This window comes from Cnephaeus nilssonii (genome assembly GCF_951640355.1).
Source record: "Cnephaeus nilssonii genome assembly, chromosome: 13".
Taxonomy (NCBI): domain Eukaryota; kingdom Metazoa; phylum Chordata; class Mammalia; order Chiroptera; family Vespertilionidae; genus Cnephaeus; species Cnephaeus nilssonii.
Window position 1 is genome coordinate 44,486,990 of NC_137084.1, and position 18,853 is coordinate 44,505,842.

At 42.2% G+C, this 18,853-nt stretch overlaps 1 protein-coding gene across 1 annotated transcript in view; it reads left to right on the plus strand.

Moving 5' to 3' along the window:
- Window positions 1-18,296, plus strand: part of RNF169 (ring finger protein 169) — a 55,921-nt gene extending 37,625 nt beyond the window's left edge. The window contains exons 4-6 of the mRNA XM_079789481.1: window positions 3,417-3,535; window positions 12,204-12,297; window positions 12,737-18,296. Of these exons, the coding sequence (XP_079645607.1) occupies window positions 3,417-3,535; window positions 12,204-12,297; window positions 12,737-13,918 (1,395 nt within the window). The 3' untranslated portion in view covers window positions 13,919-18,296. The remainder of the gene's footprint in view (window positions 1-3,416; window positions 3,536-12,203; window positions 12,298-12,736) is intronic.
- The last annotated feature ends 557 nt before the right edge of the window (window positions 18,297-18,853 follow it).

Sequence of the window (18,853 nt, forward strand, 5' to 3'; positions counted from 1 at the left end):
GTAAATTAAAAAATATCACTTTGGGATTTTATTATGCATGTTTTATACCATTTTAGGAATTTGTAGTGCAATAGGCTTATTTTTACCTAAAGGGAAAGATGAGAGGTAAATATTTTCCTCTCTTATGGTTCTAGGTTTTTTGGGGATGGAAATATAGAGTGATGCGGGGAGGTGCCGTCTATTTATATAATTATCCTACCTAATAAAAAGGTAATATGCAAATTGACTGTACCATCGACACACCCGCGAGCCACACCCACTGGCCACGCCCACCAGCCATTCAGAGCAAGTATGCAAATTAACCCAACCAAGATGGCTACAGCCACAGAGAGCAAGGTTTCCCAGGTAACAGAGCAAGCCAAGCTTTCCTCGAGCTGTTGCAGGCCTAAGCCTCCACTCAAGCTACAAAGTTTCAATTATAGAAGGTAAACAAATTCAAACAGAAATGGCGGTGGAACGGAGCTTGAGAGAGCAAGCCAGGGTTGCCAGCGGCAACAGGGGAAGCAAAGTTTTCTGCACACCCTGTCTGGGCCCAGCCTCCACTTAAGGCTACAAAGTTTAAATTATAGAAGGTGAATTAACTGCCACAGAAATGGCTACCTGCCGGGGAGGGAGCCCCAGGCTTGGCTCCGCTCCAGGCTACCAAGTTTCAATTGTAGAAGGAAAATAAATTCCAGATACCAGGGCCGCTGCTTGGGTTGCCAGGGGGTGTGGCTGGCCTGCAAACCACCACAGGCCCCTTGCTCAGGCCGCCCCACACCCCAAGGGAACCCCACCCTGATCAGGGACACCCTTCAGGGCAAACCAGCTGGCCCCCACCCCTGTACCAGGCCTCTATCCTATCTAATAAAAGAGTAATATGCAGATTGATCATCACTGCAACACACAATATAGCTGCCCCCATGTGGTCAAAGATCCTGCCCCCATGTGGACACAAGATGGCCACCACAAGATGGCCAGCAGGGGAGGGCAGTTGGGAGGCACCCTGCCTGCAAGGGAGGGCAGTTGAGAGGGACCAGGCCTGCAAGGGAGGGCAGTTGGAGGTGATCAACCCTGCAGGAGAGGGCAGTTAGGGGTGACCAGGCCGGCAGAGGAGGGAAGTTGGGGGCAAACAGGCTGGCAGGGGAGCAGTTAAGCATCAACCAGGCTGGCAGCAGAGTGGTTAGGGGGTGATCAGGCTGGCAGGCAGAAGCGGCTAGGGGCAATCAGGAAGGCAGGCAGGTGAGCAGTTGGGAGCCAGCAGTCTTGGATTGTGAGAGGGATGTCCGACCGCCCATTTAGGCCCGATCCTGGTAGGATCGGGCCTAAACGGGCGGTCGGACATCCCTCCAGGGGTCCCAGATTGGAGAGGGTACAGGCTGGGCTGAGGGACAACCCCCCTCCGTGCACGAATTTCGTGCACCTGGCTTCTAGTTCATAATAATGTAAATGTATTTTTCAATAATTAAAAGTAACCTAGTGATATCTATTATAATGCTAAAGTTTTTTCTTAAAAGATTAATAGTATTTAATTTCATAAAAATATATCTTTTGTTGAGCACTTACTACTTACTAATATACTAACTCCTTTTAATGGTAGATGGAGCATTTATTTTATAGATGAGGAAACTGAACCTCAGAAACATAAACAACTAACCTACAGTGACCATGATAGTTAACTAATAGAGCTGGGATTTGAACATTCTTTTATTTGGTACTGAATTGATTATGTGGAAACACCTAAATAGAAATTGCCATTATTTATTCCCTGTCGAGTCTATAGATGTCAAAGCTTTTTTTTTTTTCCTCAGAGTTGAAAAGAGAATATTATATAAAATTGTATAATGGTTAGTACTGTTTAAAAGTTTCTCCAGTGAACAGTTTGTACAACAGAGTTAAGGAGTTGTACCCTACAAAATTTGAAAAGCGTCCCTGTAATTTGTAATCCTATTTCTCAAAGACTAACTATTAGGAAACATAACTTATTGTACTAGTATGTATGTATGCGTCAACCTAAAAAACATAACAAAGCATTTCAGGAATGCAGGGTACTCTGAGCCATAAGATGATGTCTTGCATGCCTCTGTCCCTAACTCTCATTTTGGTAGTCATTTGATCATTATATAACTGGTTAATCATTAAATGATCACATATGTTTTGTTTACCTGCTCTATAATGGCATTGGGATTCTTAAAGAAAAGATGGTCACTTGCTCTCACAGAGTTTATTGTCTGAAGCAGAAGACAGACTCTTAAATAAGAAACTAGAGTTCAGTGAGATTATTTGCTCCCTCTAAAAAGAAGACTTTCATACTGAATCATGAGGCAAATAAATACTCACTATATATTGTATGCAAAAGGCACATATAAAAGAAACTTCAAATGTAAATTGAAAGACTCAAAAAAAAAAAGATTCCAAAATAAAACAAAGGTAAATGAATGAATATCAACAAGGGGGATACTTGGAAGCTCTTTCAGAGAAAGTGACGTTTAAGATGCCTCTGAAAGGCAGAGCATGTGGAAGGGGAGTATTAGGCAGAGGGAACAGCCTGTCCAGAAGAACAGAGGTTTTGAAAGACTAGAGTGGTTCACGTGGAGAGAAGAAAGTAGTTCGGTTGCACTAGAATTCAGGGAGTTCCCAGTGTGGGAATTGGTATGAGAAAAGCTGTGAAAGCAAGTTGAGTCTAGTTTTGAAGATTATTGAAGTATGCTGAGGTGTTTAGACTTTCTCCTGAGGTTACCAATAGTTAAGCAGGATTCTGTGTGTTTGATAGTATGAAGGGGATTAGAAGGAAGGAAGGCTGAAGAGAGTGAGACCAGCAAGTAGAGTATTGCAATAGTCCAGGCCGAAGATGATGAGATTCTCAGGAAAGGCAATGACAATTGAGTATGCATGGGAAGTGTTAGATGAGAGACATTTTAGCAGTAGAATGGAGTAGAGTGGAAATAGCATGGAGGTAGTTTGGAGACAGATGTTCTGGATTTAAGAACCAGTGTCAGCTACTTATTAACTCTACAATTCCAGGCAAATTAACTACTCTGAGCCTCAATTTTCCATCTGTAAAATAATCCCTTCTCAACAGAGCTGATATAAACAGTAACTGAAACAAAATATTTAGAAATGTTGGGTTACTCAAAACCTCTATACAATTTGTTATTTCTTCAAAGAAAGGGAAAGAAAAGAGTCGTAGATGACATTGAGGCTTCCAGTGGGGTTGGTAGTGTGGCTTAAAGAAGATAGATAGTTTGATGTTGGATATATTAAGTTTGAGCTACATTTGGGTTCTCCAGATTGGGATCTCCAGGAGGCAGTTGGGAACATAAACATAGATTGGATCTCAGGTAGAAGTGACATAACGGAGAGATTTGAAACAGCAGCTACGGGAGAATCAATGGGAACCCCTAATGGACACTGTTGTCTCCTCTCTCTCCTGCCAGTGCCCTGCGCGCCTCTCAGATTCAGAGAATGAAGAACCTTCCCGAGGCAAGATGACACAGACACACCGCTCTGCATTTGTTTCTAAGAACAGCTCCTACTCCTTAGCTTTCCTGGCAGGGTAAGAGGCTGATGCTGCATCCAGTCAGGGTTCTTTCATGTTGGGGGATGGGACAAAGGGGACTGGGGGAGCAAACGTATTTGTGGTAGCTATTTTGGGGGAGGTGGGAGTGGGGAAAAGAGGTGGGAACTGGTTTTCAAATATGGTTGAGGGACAAGGGGCTGACCTGCATTTTTAAAGAAAGTGAATCTCACCCATGTCTGGTATCTTCTCAGGATAAGACTGTGCTAACTGCTCTGCTGCAAAGGGTGAACTTTCCATCCTTCCTCAGCGGACAGTGTCCTCTGTTCTCTCTGTGGACTCTTTTCTCTTAGTAGGAAGACCAGAGTTGACTTTATTTTCAGTGCCTAGAACTACAATATATCTTGATAGGTTTCAAGAGGGAAAACTGAAAAGTTTTTAAGACCTTGCCAAAGAAACCTCTTGATCGTTAAGATTTTGCAGACCCGTGGGAGGAAAGGAGGGAGTAATTGAATTGGATGTTGGATGATTGGGGAATAATGCCGGTTTGGATGGAGGGAGGGAGGGAGGGAAGGAAGGACAGAGGAAACAGGAAGGGAAGAGCAAATAGAGGAAGAAGGTAGGAAGGAATCATTCATTCAGTAGACATTTTGTGAGCAGCTACTACATGCCATGATGTTTTAATATAAAGATGATAAAGACGATCATTACCTATATTGCTATCTCTTTTTTTGTTGTTTAAAGCTGGCATTGCTCACCCTTATTTCTAGTCTTCCTCTTTTCCTTCCCAGCAACACTGCGAAGTAGATCTCTCTTGCTGCCCCTATGGACATACACCTGGACCCTTTTTATTTGAAGGCTTTTTCTTGCTAGTCACTAATAAATATGACCCAAAAAGCTACCATATTTAAGAATGTACTATTGTGATCGCTGATGTAGTTTTTGTATCTGAATCCTATTTGTATATATTCTTTTAGAGTAGTCTGATTTCCTGTTATTTCTCAGAGTACAAGTCACTTCCCCTTCCCCTTCCCATAAATGCCTTCCCTTCTCTAGGTAACGGTAACTCTTTGTTCCAGGAAGACCCTTTCCTAGAATATTTATTCCCTCATTTATTTGTTGAATGGACACTGTATTGTTGTCACTTAGGCTTGGCTGATGTAATCAGGACGCAGTAGGTAGGATGTAAGATGTAAGCCACTGTACTTCACATTTATGATGAGGATGAAACGCTTGCTTTGTGTAGATGAGTTAACTGCAGACGCCCTCGAAAGTTAAAGATTGCTTGACTGAGAATTGTCAGTTGCTGATTGTGTATATGGACCCCCCCATTCATAGCAGGCATATCTTAATGATTGTAAGAGGAATCTACTGAAAAGAGATAAAGGTTATGTCATTCTTCCAATCAAGTCACAATAAACACTTCCTGAAACAAATAAACGTTGCTTTAGCCAATCTGTGATTAATCAGTATTTCATAATTTAGAATGACTTGGAAATGTTTTTATTAATATCCAAATATGATGCCAAGGCCAAATTTCCCCAATTAATTGGACTGACTATTTAGACAGATGAATTATTTATCACCAGTTCCGGTGTCAACCCTTGTAATTCATTATTTTAAAGCTAGTTGCAGGTTAATATGTCAATACCTAGAAATGCCTATCAAGGAACTTAGAACATTCTTCTCTAAAGGGCAAACCAAAGCCTATATGGTGGGTGTGCTTTTGGTTATGTGTGCCTCTGGAACATCTGGAATATATCTTCTTTTCCTGCTCTTTGGCCCATCCTTATCTTTATCCTATATCATTGAGCCACAACGGGTCTAATTTATAGGAATATATTCACTTAAAATTTACTGATAAGAAATGTTTGTGATCAGTATTACACATTTCTGGATTTTGGTATTCATTTTCTAACAATATCCAAGGTTGTGGGCTAAGTTCAGTTATTAGTATAGTTATTAAAACAGTTGGATTTGGTTGTTAGGAAATAGTTTACTAATGTCATGGAAACCTTAGGTTGGAAAATCTATTATGGTAATACTGTGGATTGCATCTCTTATTTAGTCAACATGCTTTTGTCCTTAAGAAAATATTGAGTTCTAGTTGCAAATGTTATTTAGGAAAACAATAGAGAGTTGTTAGTGCTGACAATGAGTTGTAGCATATGGATATATTGAAAAAGAATTAGCTTGGTGGTGGTTGCACAACAATGTGACCATAAACTTAAAATGGTAACTTTTATGTTACATACTAGACTGGTGCACGAAATCGTGCACACGGCGGGGGGTGGGGGTCCCTCAGCCCGGCCTGCGCCCTCTTGCAGTCCAGGAGCCCTCAGGGGATGTCCGTCAGTCGGACATCCTTAGCACTGCCACTGAAGGACAGTACGTTGAGCGTCTGCCCCCTCGTGGTCAGTGCGTGTCATAGTGACCGGTTGTTCCGCCGGTGGGCTGAAACTGGCTCTCCAACATCCCCCGAGGGGTCCCGGATTGCAAGAGGGTGCAGGCCAGGCCGAGGGACCCCACTGGTGCATGATCGGGGCCAGGGAGGGATGCGGGAGGTTGGCCAGCCAGGGAGGGACCGCAGGAGGGCTCCAGGGCGTGTCCAGCCCATCTAGCTCAGTTCTGATCAGCCAAACCCCGGCAGCAGGCTAACCTACTGGTCAGAGTGTCTGCCCCCTGGTGGTCTGTGCACGTCACAGCGAGCAGTTGAGTGGCCTTAGCATATCATTAGCATATTATGACTTGATTGGTTGAACAGCTGACTGGATGACTGGACACTTAGCATATGAGGCTTTTATTATATAGGATATTTTACCACAATTTAAAAAAATAAAGAATTAGTGTTAACAGTTTTTGGATATTTCAATTGCATTTTTTTCTGTCTGTCAAGCAGCAACAAAAGTTTTTCTCTGCAAGTTCTTTTCCTAAAGAGTATTCATATGTAAAAGCTTTTAAAGTTTTTACAACTGTATTTAAATCAAATAAGTCTGCATTTGTTTTACTTACCTACTTTATACACTTTTATTTCTTGAGCCCAAAAGCATGAAGGAGGTAAGCGTTAGTAGGTCTGTTAGGATGGTTATTTTGGAAGGAATCCATCGACAGATTCTGGCTGAATATTGCCAACAGCTCGGTCTATTTTTATTTAAGAAATTAAAAGCCTTTAAGAGGGCTTTGCAGCACTATTAATGAAGTTCTACAGCCCTTCGAAAATGAAACTTCTTCTAAATAGGCAGACAGAGTAATAGTTAAACCTAGGTCACTTCTAAGTTAATCACAAATATATGTTAATTGAAAAAAAATAACTTGATGTACAATTGTAAAGTTAAATTTTATTTTAAATATCTAAAAAACTGGTTTGTTTGCTTTTAAATTTTATTTCTTTTTACTCCTAATGACTTTCTTCTCTACTAGAATAAAAAATAAAACTGGTTGTCCTCATGACCTTCTTAAAGATCCCTATGCTGTTAAAAGTAATGGAATATGGCTAGAAAATGAAAAAAAAAAAAAAAACACCAAAAACTTAAGGAGAAGTGATGTGGAACTTAAGAAGAATGGCAGGTTTTAGAGGTGTCAGTAATATCTCTGATATAATAGGATACAAATATCGTAGTAGTTTTCGGGGGTGGGGGGGGGGGGGCGCCTGGCCAGATGGTGAGTGAGCTAGCTTTTTCCCAGTGCTTCCTGCCATGTTGAGTGGCTTTACCACATTTCATTTAGTTCTCACATTAAGCCTGCAAAATTTGTAATATTATCCTCATTTTACAGCTAAGAAAAATGAAGTTCAAGGAAGTTAAATAACTCACCCAAGCATGTATCACCTTTGTAGAGTGACAGATGGAATTGAACTCTTGACTGTAAATCTATGCTCTTTCTATCAAACCATTCTTAGAACCCTGTGCTAAAAGGCTCTGTGCTTGGATCTTTGCCTTGAAATGATCTACCTTTGCAGCAGAAAGCTGCCTTTCTTCTTTCTGTTGGATAATTTATACCCTGCTTGTTCTAAAAAGATACCAGGTTGCTACAGAGATCTAAGAAGCTGTCCAGTTATCATGCTGTTTGAGGAGACTCAAATCCTTTTGCATTATGCTGTGGAAGCAGTGTTTCTGTCCATCTGCAAATGAATACTAGTGTATGTTCACAACAGGCAAATATGTAGAGACATAGTGGACCAGTGGTTGCTAAGGAGGAGAAGGGTGGGGTTTGGGAGTATTAGTTAAAGGGTATGAGTTGTTCTAAAATTGATTGTGGTGATGCTTAGTAACTGTGAATATACTAAAAACGTAATTGTACACTTTTAAAAAAAAGAATACTGGTATGTACAAGTCCAATAACCCAGATCATAAACACACAAGGGAAGGATTGTAACAAAATTTCACACATTTCTAGTTGTATGGCAGCTACAACTAGGCCTAAGGAAGTAGCTGGTTTCATTCAAATATGTGTGTATGTTGGGGGTTGGGGGTCGGTAAAGCGGGATCACACACTCCAGCCTTTAGCTTCTTGGTGGTACTCAGCTCTGACAGACCTGAGAATTTGATTAAAAAAAACTAATGTGGTTATGGGTGAGAGTGATGAGTGAGCAGTTGAGAGTATGAGCTGTCTAATGTTTTATATCATGGATTAACATTTCAAAACTTTTAAAGCAGTGTTTTATAAGGATTAAATCTTCTAGCTTTCCAGCTGCATGTTTATACTGGCTGTCCCTCCTTTTCTTTGTTTGTAAATCATTATGGTTATGGGCATTTTTAGCCTACCTAGACATCCCAGAAACCATCTGGCTTCTTGGCAGCGGAAATTTTAAACGAGTTGCCTTTCAGACAATGCTGCTTTCTCTTGTTTATGATTTAATGATGTGTTTGGGAGAGAGAGCTTCCTAGATGTGCTGGTTTTGTTCTATGGCAAAATAGAGCAGAGTGTAAGATCAGTATGCTGTGGTAGAAAGAGCTCAGGCATGGAATCAGAGAGATACAGGGTGAAATCTTGACTTCAGCTCTATAACCTGGGAAAGATAACGTCCCTAAGTTCTTCATAAATTGAGGAGGGTGATAACTATCTCATAGGGCTTCCGTATGGATTAAATGAGATACACTATATCTAAAACACCCAGCACAGTGCCCGACAGATAAGATTCCTAATAAATGTTAAAGTTTTCTTTCCTTAAAGAAAAGAGAGGCATTTCTATACAATATTTTTATTCATTTACAAGAAACTTATTGACTCTATCCACTGTGTGCCCAGCACTGTGTTAGGGTTTGGGGATACAGAAACTGGTGTATACAAAGGTGGGAGGAGAGGTTACCTCCCTGTTTTTAGTGAAGTTATTGTTCAAGCTCTTTCAGGCCTAAGAATAATATCAAGTTTACTGTCCTTGACAATTTCCAGCCAGCATTTTGAAGCTTCTTAAAGTGACCAAATACTACAATAATAATATCTGTATATTGTTTATTATTTATACAATATTTTTCACATTCATGATTTTTGTGATTCTTTGTGTGCCTGTAACAATACAATGGGGGGATAGAATTATATATAGGATCAAAGTTTTTGTATGCTATTGAAGTTGAGTTCATAATAATTTGAAATAGATTGTTATAAATTAAGATGTTAATTGTAATCCCCAGGGTGACCACTACGAAAATAACCTTAAACTTACACAACCTTATAATAAGGGTGGGCAAAAGTAGGTTTACAGTTGTTTGTATGGAAAATAATACAATTAATAAATAATAATACAAGAATAAACTGTGTTTCATGTACTCAAAACTGTACACCTACTTTTGCCCCATCTCAGTTAAGTTGAGAAAAAAGAAGAAGCATCTAGATTGCAAAGAAAGAAGTAAAATTACTCTATTTACAAGTGACCTGATGTTATTCATAGGAAATACTAAAGAATTCATGAAAAACTATTAGAACTAATAAACTAGCAAAGTTGCAGGATACAAAAATCAGTTGAATTTCTATACACTAATAGTGAACCATCTGAAAATATAATTAGGAAAGCAATTCCATTTACAATAGCATCAACAAGAATAGAATAGTTATGAATAAGTTTAACCCCAGAGGTGTAAGACTTGACACTCGAAACTACAAAACATTGCTGAAAGAAATTAAAGAAGACCTAGATAAAGGGAAACACCACTGTGCTTATGGATTAGAAGACTTACTATTGTGATGATGCCAATACTCCCCAACTGGTTTCACAGATTCATTGCAATACCTATTAAAATGCCAATCTCCTTTATTTTTCAGAAATGAAAAGCTGATACTAAAATTCACATATGGAATTATAAAGGATCTCAAATAGCCAAAACAGTCTTGAAAAAGAACAGAAGTGGAGGCTCACACTTTTCTGATTTCAAAACTTACTGCAAAGCTACAGCCATCAAAAGTGTGTAGTACTGAAATAAGGATAGAGATATCAATCTTTGGAATAGAATTGGGAGTCCTGAAATAAACTCATTCATCTGTGGTCAGCTGATTTTCAATAAGGGTGCCAAGACCATTTGATAGGGGAAAGAATAGTCTGTTCACATATAGTACTGGGACGGCTGGATGCCCACATGCCAAAGAATAAAGTTGGACCCCAACCTCACACCATATACAAAAATTGTCAAATTGGATCAGACACCTAAATGTAAGAGCTAAAACTATAAACCGCTTAGAAGATAACTCTTAGAGAGTTTAGCAGTACAAAATACTGCTTTCCTATAGCGCTGTCATGCTATGGTGCAGTGGACGTCAGTGACTGGATGGTCTTGCTGGTCAAGGTTACCTTTTTGTCAGTCTGTCTCTAGTGCTTTGCAGAGTTGGCACTCAGTGAACTCTGCTGAACAAATGAATAGAAGAAGCAATGACAATTTCAGTTATACTGAGGCTTACCCAAAAGATTTTAAATGATCAGAAACTGCTCTCGGTGTCTTTCTGGTGTGCTGGAGTGATGCAAGTGTGGCTTTCCTTCCTGGGCCTTTTTATTATTTTTACCACAAATCATGTTTAGCGTGTATGTAAAGAGGTTCTCCTTAGCACTGTGTACTTGTCATTTGTACCTCTGATAACTTGGGCATGTAATCAGTGTCTTTAAATTTGATTCTGTTACTGCTGATGAAATGGATTTATAAACAGTTTCTTAAAATTATATTAAGCTAATTCTCAATTATGGAATGTTTGGACCTTAAAGTGTAGGTGTAGCCTCAGTTTGGACACCTAATGACAGAGCTTAGTACCCCCTAGGGCTGTCACTGAACTGCTCTATTGAAACTCACAAAGTTCTTTCTTAGGTTGATGAGTGTCTAAGTGTCTACTTCTTTCTCCGATGAAATCATGCCAAACAAGTAATATATTTGAAATAATAATGCTGTCTTTTTCAGCTCCGTATCCATTCCCCCTGACCCAAAGTACATGTTACTCACTGCAGCATTTTAATCTGCAATCCAGTTTACCTCTGGGTGGCTTACAACACTGACAGTTTGTGTAAGTTCTGGGAGTACAAGTGGATTTCAATATTGGTCTAGGTAAAATACCAACCAAGCTGACTTCCAAGCTGCCTTTATAGGGTGATGTTGAAGTTTACCACCTGTTCCAAAGTAAATCTCACACTAGAGGGTACAACTCTCACATTGTTTAGGTTCAGTGTTGAATTTTCTTGAGGTGCAGACATGTAATGCAGGTTGGCCACCACTTTCTCCTGTTGATAACACAGCATAGATTTGTTCATCAGATTGAAGCCATCTAGCAAGGTGATGTGGCCCTCAGACACAGGATGAGAAGTTTTGAATGGGAGGAATATCACAGAAATGCTGGAATGGAAGTCATAGGTAGGACAGGCCTTTGCTAGAAATGTAGGAAGAGGAGAGGTGCCCTGAAAATATACCTCATTACCACCTTTATAAATTTTCTCTGACATAGTAAAACTTCAAAAGTAGGTCGTTTGCTATAAAAAATAGATATGATGTGTTCCATTCCAAAGCTAAGTAAAACTATTTAGGGAAATAATTTCTGTTTGGAATCATCTGCATGACTGTGTCCACCTTGACTTTTGGCTTTTCCTGCCCTGCTCTCACTCCATCCAAGTCACTAATAACCCCCTCTTTTATGCCAGTCTGTCTTTTAGGCACACTTTTTTTGTTGTACCATTTCACTGTATGGTATTGAATTATTTATTTGTATGCCTCACTGGACTCTGATTCCTTGAAGACTTAGACGGTATCTTATTCTTCTCTGTGTTTTCACTGCCCAGATAATGCTCATCAGTGAGTGACATTTTTGGGTACTTACATATTTGTAGGCACTTGTTTCATGGCTGGTTTAGATTGTTTGTGGAGACGTTTGAAGGGGGAAAATCTGTTGTTTGCACAGGTGATCGGACAGTGTGTCCACTCTATCAAGGAAGGTGAAGTAGCCCCGTATCTCTCACAGCATGAGCAGAACAGCCATTGGTCTTGTGTTACTGAAGCAGTTCTAGTTTGGAAACAAAAGCGTAAACCAAATGTCCTCTCTGGAGAACTCCTTTTCTTTTGACAGGTTTTGTTCTTTGAATGTGTTTTGTTACTAAATTAACTCATTTTCCATTGCAGTTGCCCAAGGGAATTGTCTTTCTTGGTGGGTGGCTTTGAAAGGACAGAAGAGATTTTCATTTTTTCCCCTTAGCTAGCATTATGGGCTACGCTTGACTATTTGTCTTTTATTTACTCTTTTTTAGGAACCTAAAGGTAGAAAGGAGTCAGAGCTGCAGTGACACTGCTCAGGACAGAACGAGGAGCAGACTCCGAGCAGCCCCAACCAGCAAAGCCAAGGTACACCTCAGACACAGGCCCTGGGCGTCCAGTCCCGTCCGCCACCTCCTGTCCAAGGCCAGGAAAGAAAACATTCCATGAGAAGAGGCACAGGGTCCTGGGCAGACTAGTTATGTGGGGGAATTTTATAAATAGCAATGATGGAAAGACAGTTTGAATTGGTAGCCAGATGGGTGGCATGAGGGTTGGTAGATGAACGTTTTTAGTTGTAGATGACTTTTTCCCTATAGATTTTTAATTGTATTGTTTCAAGTTTTAGGAATTTCTGAAAATGTTGTACATTCTAGGTTAGGGATTTTCCCCTTTTCTTAGGCTTATATCACTCTTTATCCCTTTTCTTACCCTTTCCCCCCCTATCCCTCTACCATTATGAAGGAATTATGAAGAAAAAAACACCCGTATATATGTATGTATGTATAATCTTTTTAACCTCTTACAGGTCACAACTATAACCCCAACCTCCAACCCCATCATCGGTGTCCTCTTGTCCACTCAGAACAACCGCTGCCTCTCCGCCCCGGACTTGACCATTGAAAAGCGTCTGCCCTTCAGCTCCCTCTCATCCTTGGCTTCCCTGCAGAAGCCCGAGCGCTCCATCAGCCCTGAGAGCAATGACAGCATCTCCGAAGAACTCAACCATTTCAAGCCCATAGTTTGCTCACCATGTACTCCTCCCAAGAGACTCCCTGATGGCCGTGTGCTAAGTCCCCTCATCATCAAATCAACACCCCGCAACCTAAACCGAAGTCTACAGAAGCAGACTTCTTATGAGGCCAGTCCACGGATCCTCAAAAAGTGGGAACAGATCTTCCAGGAGCGACAGATCAAAAAAACCCTTTCGAAAGCCACCCTCACCTCCTTGGCTCCAGAAACAGGGGAAGACGTGCTCGTTTCTGAAGTTATCCATTCTAGCAAGGAGAGGCCGCGTCTGGCTTTAAATACAAGACTGTCCAGGGGACATGTGCTCTCTGAGTGTGTTGGACCCGCCCCCGCTGACCCGGATTATTTCCCCTCTGTTAGCCAAACAAAAGCACAACAGGGCAGTGACAGTAAAAGGAGCACTGAGGTCCCATTGGAAACCTGCTGTTCTTCAGAATTCAGAGCGGGAGCCAGTGGTACTGCTTTGAATGAAAAGTTTGAAGGGTCAGGGTCAACCCCAGATGCCAAGTTAGACAAAACTTGTGTAAGCACAGCCATGAAAATCTCAGCGATTAATTCAGTGATACCCAAAAACAGTGTTTCAGGTGGGGTCCTCAAAACAAAGAGACAGCTGAAGACAGTGAATCATTTTGATCTGCCCAATGGTGTTCTGGCAGACAACCTAGGTGAGGAGCCACTTCCTGCCTTACGTCGGGGCCGGAAAAGACACTGTAAGACCAAGCACTTGGAACAAAATGGGTCCCTTAAGAAACTGCGACAAAGCAGTGGTGAGTTGGGTCTGGCCCCAGCGGACCCAGTCCTGCGAGAGATGGAGCAGAAATTGCAGCAAGAGGAAGAAGACAGGCAGCTGGCTCTGCAATTGCAGCGCATGTTTGACAATGAGAGGCGGACTGTGAGTCGGCGAAAAGGAAGTGTGGATCAGTATCTCTTACGGTCCAGCAGCGTGGCCGGGGCCAAGTAGCACCTCATGGACAGTGTTACCTATTTTGAAGAGGTCTTTGTTTGGGGCTTGGTCATTTATACTGAAGAGCGCAGTGTTCTGACTTGGGGTTTTTCTTCATGGCAAAACACCCTGATGTGGTTCTGAGAGGTTCCAGGGCCTTTGTAGTCTGTATCCAAGGGAACTGTGTCTCTGCCTCCCTGTGACCCAGGCCAGAAGCACTCCCCACCTCCTAGGTGACCCAGGCCTGCGGGCTTCGGGCCAAATCTGGCAGCACCCACTTGGAATGAGATTCAGGAGCACAACGGCCAGAGGTAGAAATGGTAGCGGAAAGAGGGGATACCTTCTCAAACCGATAGATCTGACTTCTTTTAACTGAGTGTATTTTTAAATCGACCTTGCAGATAAAAATAAGTTCCATCTTTTCCAAAGAAGTGGAACAATATAATTCCTTGGCAGATTCCAAAAGATCATGTAGCCCTTCTCCTGACCCTTGCCACAAGTAAATATTCCTAATGAGATCAGTGAGTTTATGCTTCTACAAAAGCTAATTAACATTCCCTGTGAAAAAGTAACATTTGATTAATGCTGTATAGTTGACAGACCATTTCAGTCATTGTTGAACTTGGTCTTACCAGGAGACCTAACGTGTAAGTGGGATTAACCCCATTTTTAGATGATGAAACTGCAATGCAGGTGTTCAGGTTCTCTCAACTAAGTGGCTTAGCCCAGACTGACCACTGGGTCTCCTGACAACAAATCCCATGGATTTTCCACACTGACAGGTGTTTCTATGGACTACAACCCAAGGTCATGCCAGGGGAGCCTAGGGAAAGCTGGCTAGGCATTGAGTACCCATTTTGCAGATAATGAGATTGACTGGAACTATAAACCTTTGCTGTGCAATTAGTCCCACCCCCACAGTTGACAGCCTCCTTTTTTCCAGGCTGTGAGATAAAAGGCAGTTGGACATCATTATTACTCTCCACGTGGCCAAGGGTTATCTGCAATGTTGATCTAAAGTCCAAAAACTTTGCCCAGAAGTCAGGCAAGAACAATGCTGAAACTCCATACTATGGAAACAAGGTATCTAGCTGGATGCAGCTGGTAAATTCAGTCCCATGGACCTTTGGGGTTTATTTTCCTTAGCAGCTGACACCATGTGTCTTTTGCATCCCTGGTGGTGCTTGGTGCTTCTGCCCATCTGGGCTCATTGAGAATAGGGATTAAGATGTGATTTTAGGGAATCTCAGATGGGCTGACATTCCCTGTGCATGTATGAGCTGTTACTATAAAGTCATATGACTGGCATTTAACAAACCTTTCAGAGCTTATATATCCCAATGTATGTTGTCCCCTTTGAGTGGCCCCAACAGGATACTGCATCATTTTTCCAATGATGTTGCCATTGGTGAAAACATGTCTGGAACTGTCCTCAAAGTCTAGAAACATCTGGAAACATAGACTCCTAAAATGTTAGAACTGGAAGGGACCTTAATGGCCAAATATTCCAACTTCTTCCTCTTCTTCAGGCAGAAGCTAAGATCCAGAACAATGACTCACTGATCAGGGTCACTAGGGATTTATCTGTCCCCTTATTTTGCTTCTTCTCAGGAGACTTGTCTCCCTTCTCTGAGAAAATCTGTAATCTTTTAGGGTTATAGGAGAGAGAATTTTACATTTCAGACTAGTCAGAAGCTATTGAAACCTCTGGAAGAGAAGGTGGGATAACAAGAAGGCTTGGAATAATAAATGAGGTGCACCTTTAAAGTCATCAGAGCCATTTCGTGTGCAGCTCATAAACAGTTCCCAGAGATAAGTTCCAGCGATGTCATAAGTATTTTGGTGATCATTGCGATATGTGGAACCTCCTCAGTGACTACTTTGGTGGGGAGTATCACTCACCTGAATGTATGTATCCTGTGTTCTCTGTGCGTGCACACACGCAGATGTGTGTTTAAAAAACACATCAGTCTCATTACTTTATATTCACACCACTTCAGTTCTAGGTCCTACCAGCAACATATGCCCTCCAAAGGCTGCTGGAGGGCACCTTGGTACCCAGGATAGAAGAGCTGGCACTGGTCTGCAGAAGACAGAGAGGGTGACTTACTAAATGCCCACAGAGAAAACACCAGTTACTGCCGTTTCAGATAGTTCCTTTTTGATCTTAGTATTATTGGGAGGCTAATTTCATTGACAGTAGGAAAGACTTATTTTTCCACTTTCCACCTTTTTCTATATCTCCAATAATTCAAAAAATACTTTTCAGTTGGAACCGATTTTTGTTTTTGGAAAAAAAGATAAATATTTTTAATAGAAAAAGATATATATTTTAAATATTTCCCCAGAGTAATACTTTCATTTTAAGAAATTACATAGTAGTAGCAACAAGTTATAGCTTCAGGTACAGAGTGAAAAGCTACTTGTTGGTAAGAGAATTATGGATCCAGCTTTTACTGACTTTCCCCCTTAGCCCTGCTGTGGTGCCTACAATGGTATTGACAGTTGTTGTTTCCCATACTTCAGCTGAGCAGCAGTACTTCAAATATATGCAAAGCAGTTTAGGTTAGGGAGGGATGAGGCTTAATTTTTAATATGCTTGGCTTCAGAGGAGGCAAAATCACTAAGGTATTATCTGTATTTTAAGATTCTTCCCATACTTAATAACTAAAACCTGAACACTTTTTCTTTCTGAAAAATTTCCCCTCTCCTGTTGCTTGATTGTGAAGTTGATCACATATGGAGTTGTTGACATGAATTCTTTGGAGAAAAAGAACAACAAGGTAGGGAAATAGAATAATGGGGAGGGTTTATCAGCTAGAATGAGAGATGCACTATTTCACAAAGAAAACGTATTTGTCACAAATCATTGGAATCTGATTCACCGTACAAATTTCTCATGTCCTACTATCTTTGTTTCTTGTGTATATGCATTCTTTGTTTTTTTTCTTATTAAAGGGACAGTTATGAAGGATGGAGGTCATTCTAATGGGAAATCTAAGAAATGTGGTACCCTGAGAAGGGGGTTCTTAGCCCTTTTCCTTGAAGAGGGAATGATACTTGGGAACATGTTCCTGACTCTGTTGATTGTATCTGTTGGAAGAAATCATCTGGGCCTGTTGGGTTGGTGTCAGATCAGGGTAGTGTGTATCCAGCCCTTGGCCCCTTTCATGTAATTGCCTCTTTTTAAAGGGTTAATTCTTTTTGGCTGAGGCTTCCCAGGAAAACTTTTTGTAAGTGGCTTCATTTATTTTGTAAATTTAATTTTAAAATTTTTGCCTGGAGAGAGCACTGGTGATGAATGCCTTCTCTCTGTGTTTTTTGTTCATTTTCCCTAAAATGCTCTTAAGAGATTAAAGCTGCTTAATTAATTGCTGTATGATTACAAACTGACTAAAATCGGAAGCTGCCACTGTGTTTGACTGGTGAAGCTGGTGACCGAAGGCTGTGCTGTTGTTCATCCTTTCTGTTCCATTTGACAGACATTTGCTGAGTTTCGAACGTTGTGCCCACTTGTGCTGGGTCGTGGAGATACAAAGACGGAAAGGACAGTCTCTGCTCTTGTGGAGCTCAGTGTCTAATGGAATGTATTTGAATGTATATGTGGCTGGAGAGTTTGTTAATGGTCTTATGAAAGGCCACTTCTTCCATAGAGATGCTCTTGGATGGTGCCATTCAAGATACTGTCTAGCACCAAGCAGGCTGCCTTGAACATTTTAGATATTCCCATCAGTATTTGTGGTGTGATTGCAACACTGCTTTCCATTTCCTACATAATTTTGCCAGAAGAGAATGAATGTTATCCTCCAGTGATCATAGGACAATAAGATCTCTTCAGAAGCTGCTTTTAGCATAAGCATCTATGGCCACATCTCAACTTAGTAACCTCCTAACTTCTTCCCCAATCAGAACCGCTCAACTGGAGCTGGCAGCAACGTGGCATTTCTTTCCTTTTTCTTGCCTGGCTTTTCATTCAGATGGAGGGCCAGCAGGAGAGGAAGGAAAGAACAATTGAAGGCTGGATCATAACCATAAAATATCATGTAGCTGGAATAGGCAGGCATGGAAATCAAGTCAAACTCTCTCCCTTGCCATCCCTCTTCTTTTTTAAGAAATTAGGAACTTATTATCCAGCACCCTGTGTCCTAGCCTATCTAATAAAAGAGTAATATGCAAATTGACTGTCACTCCAAGACACAAGATAGCCACCCCCATGTGGTCAAAAATGGCTGCCCCCATGTGGACACCATTGGCCTCCACAAGATGGCCACCACAAGATGGCCTCCAGGGGAGGGAAGTTGTGGGCAGTTAGGGGTGACCAGGCCAGCAGAGGAGGGCAGTTGGGGGTGACCAGGCCAGCAGAGGAGGGCAGTTGGGGGAGACTAGGCCAGCAAGGGAAGGCAATTGGGGGGGACCCAGGCCTGCAGGGGAGGGCAGTTGGGGGGGTAGGCCTGCAGGGGAGGGCAGTTGGGGGGGGGGACCAGGCCTGCAGGGGAGAGCAGTTAGGGGTGACCAGGCCTGCAGGGGAGGGCGGTTGGGAGGGGGGGGACCAGGCCTGCAGAGGAGGGCAGTTGGGGGGGGGGCAGGCCTGCAGGGGAGGGCAGTTGGCGGAGACCAGGCCAGCAGGGGAGGGCAGTTGGGGGGGGCAGGCCTGCAGGGGAGGGCAGTTGGCGGAGACCAGGCCAGCAGGGGAGGGCAGTTGGGGGGGGGGGGCAGGCCTGCAGGGGAGGGCAGTTGGCGGAGACCAGGCCAGCAGGGGAGGGCAGTTGGGGGGGGGCAGGCCTGCAGGGGAGGGCAGTTGGGGGGGTCCAGGCCTACAGGGGAGGGCAGTTGGGGGGGGGGGGACCAGGCCTGCAGGGGAGGACAGTTGGGGGGACCCAGGCCTGTAGGGGAGGGCAGTTGTGGGGGACCAGGCCAGCAGGGGAGGGCAGTTAGGGGTGACTAGGCCGGCAG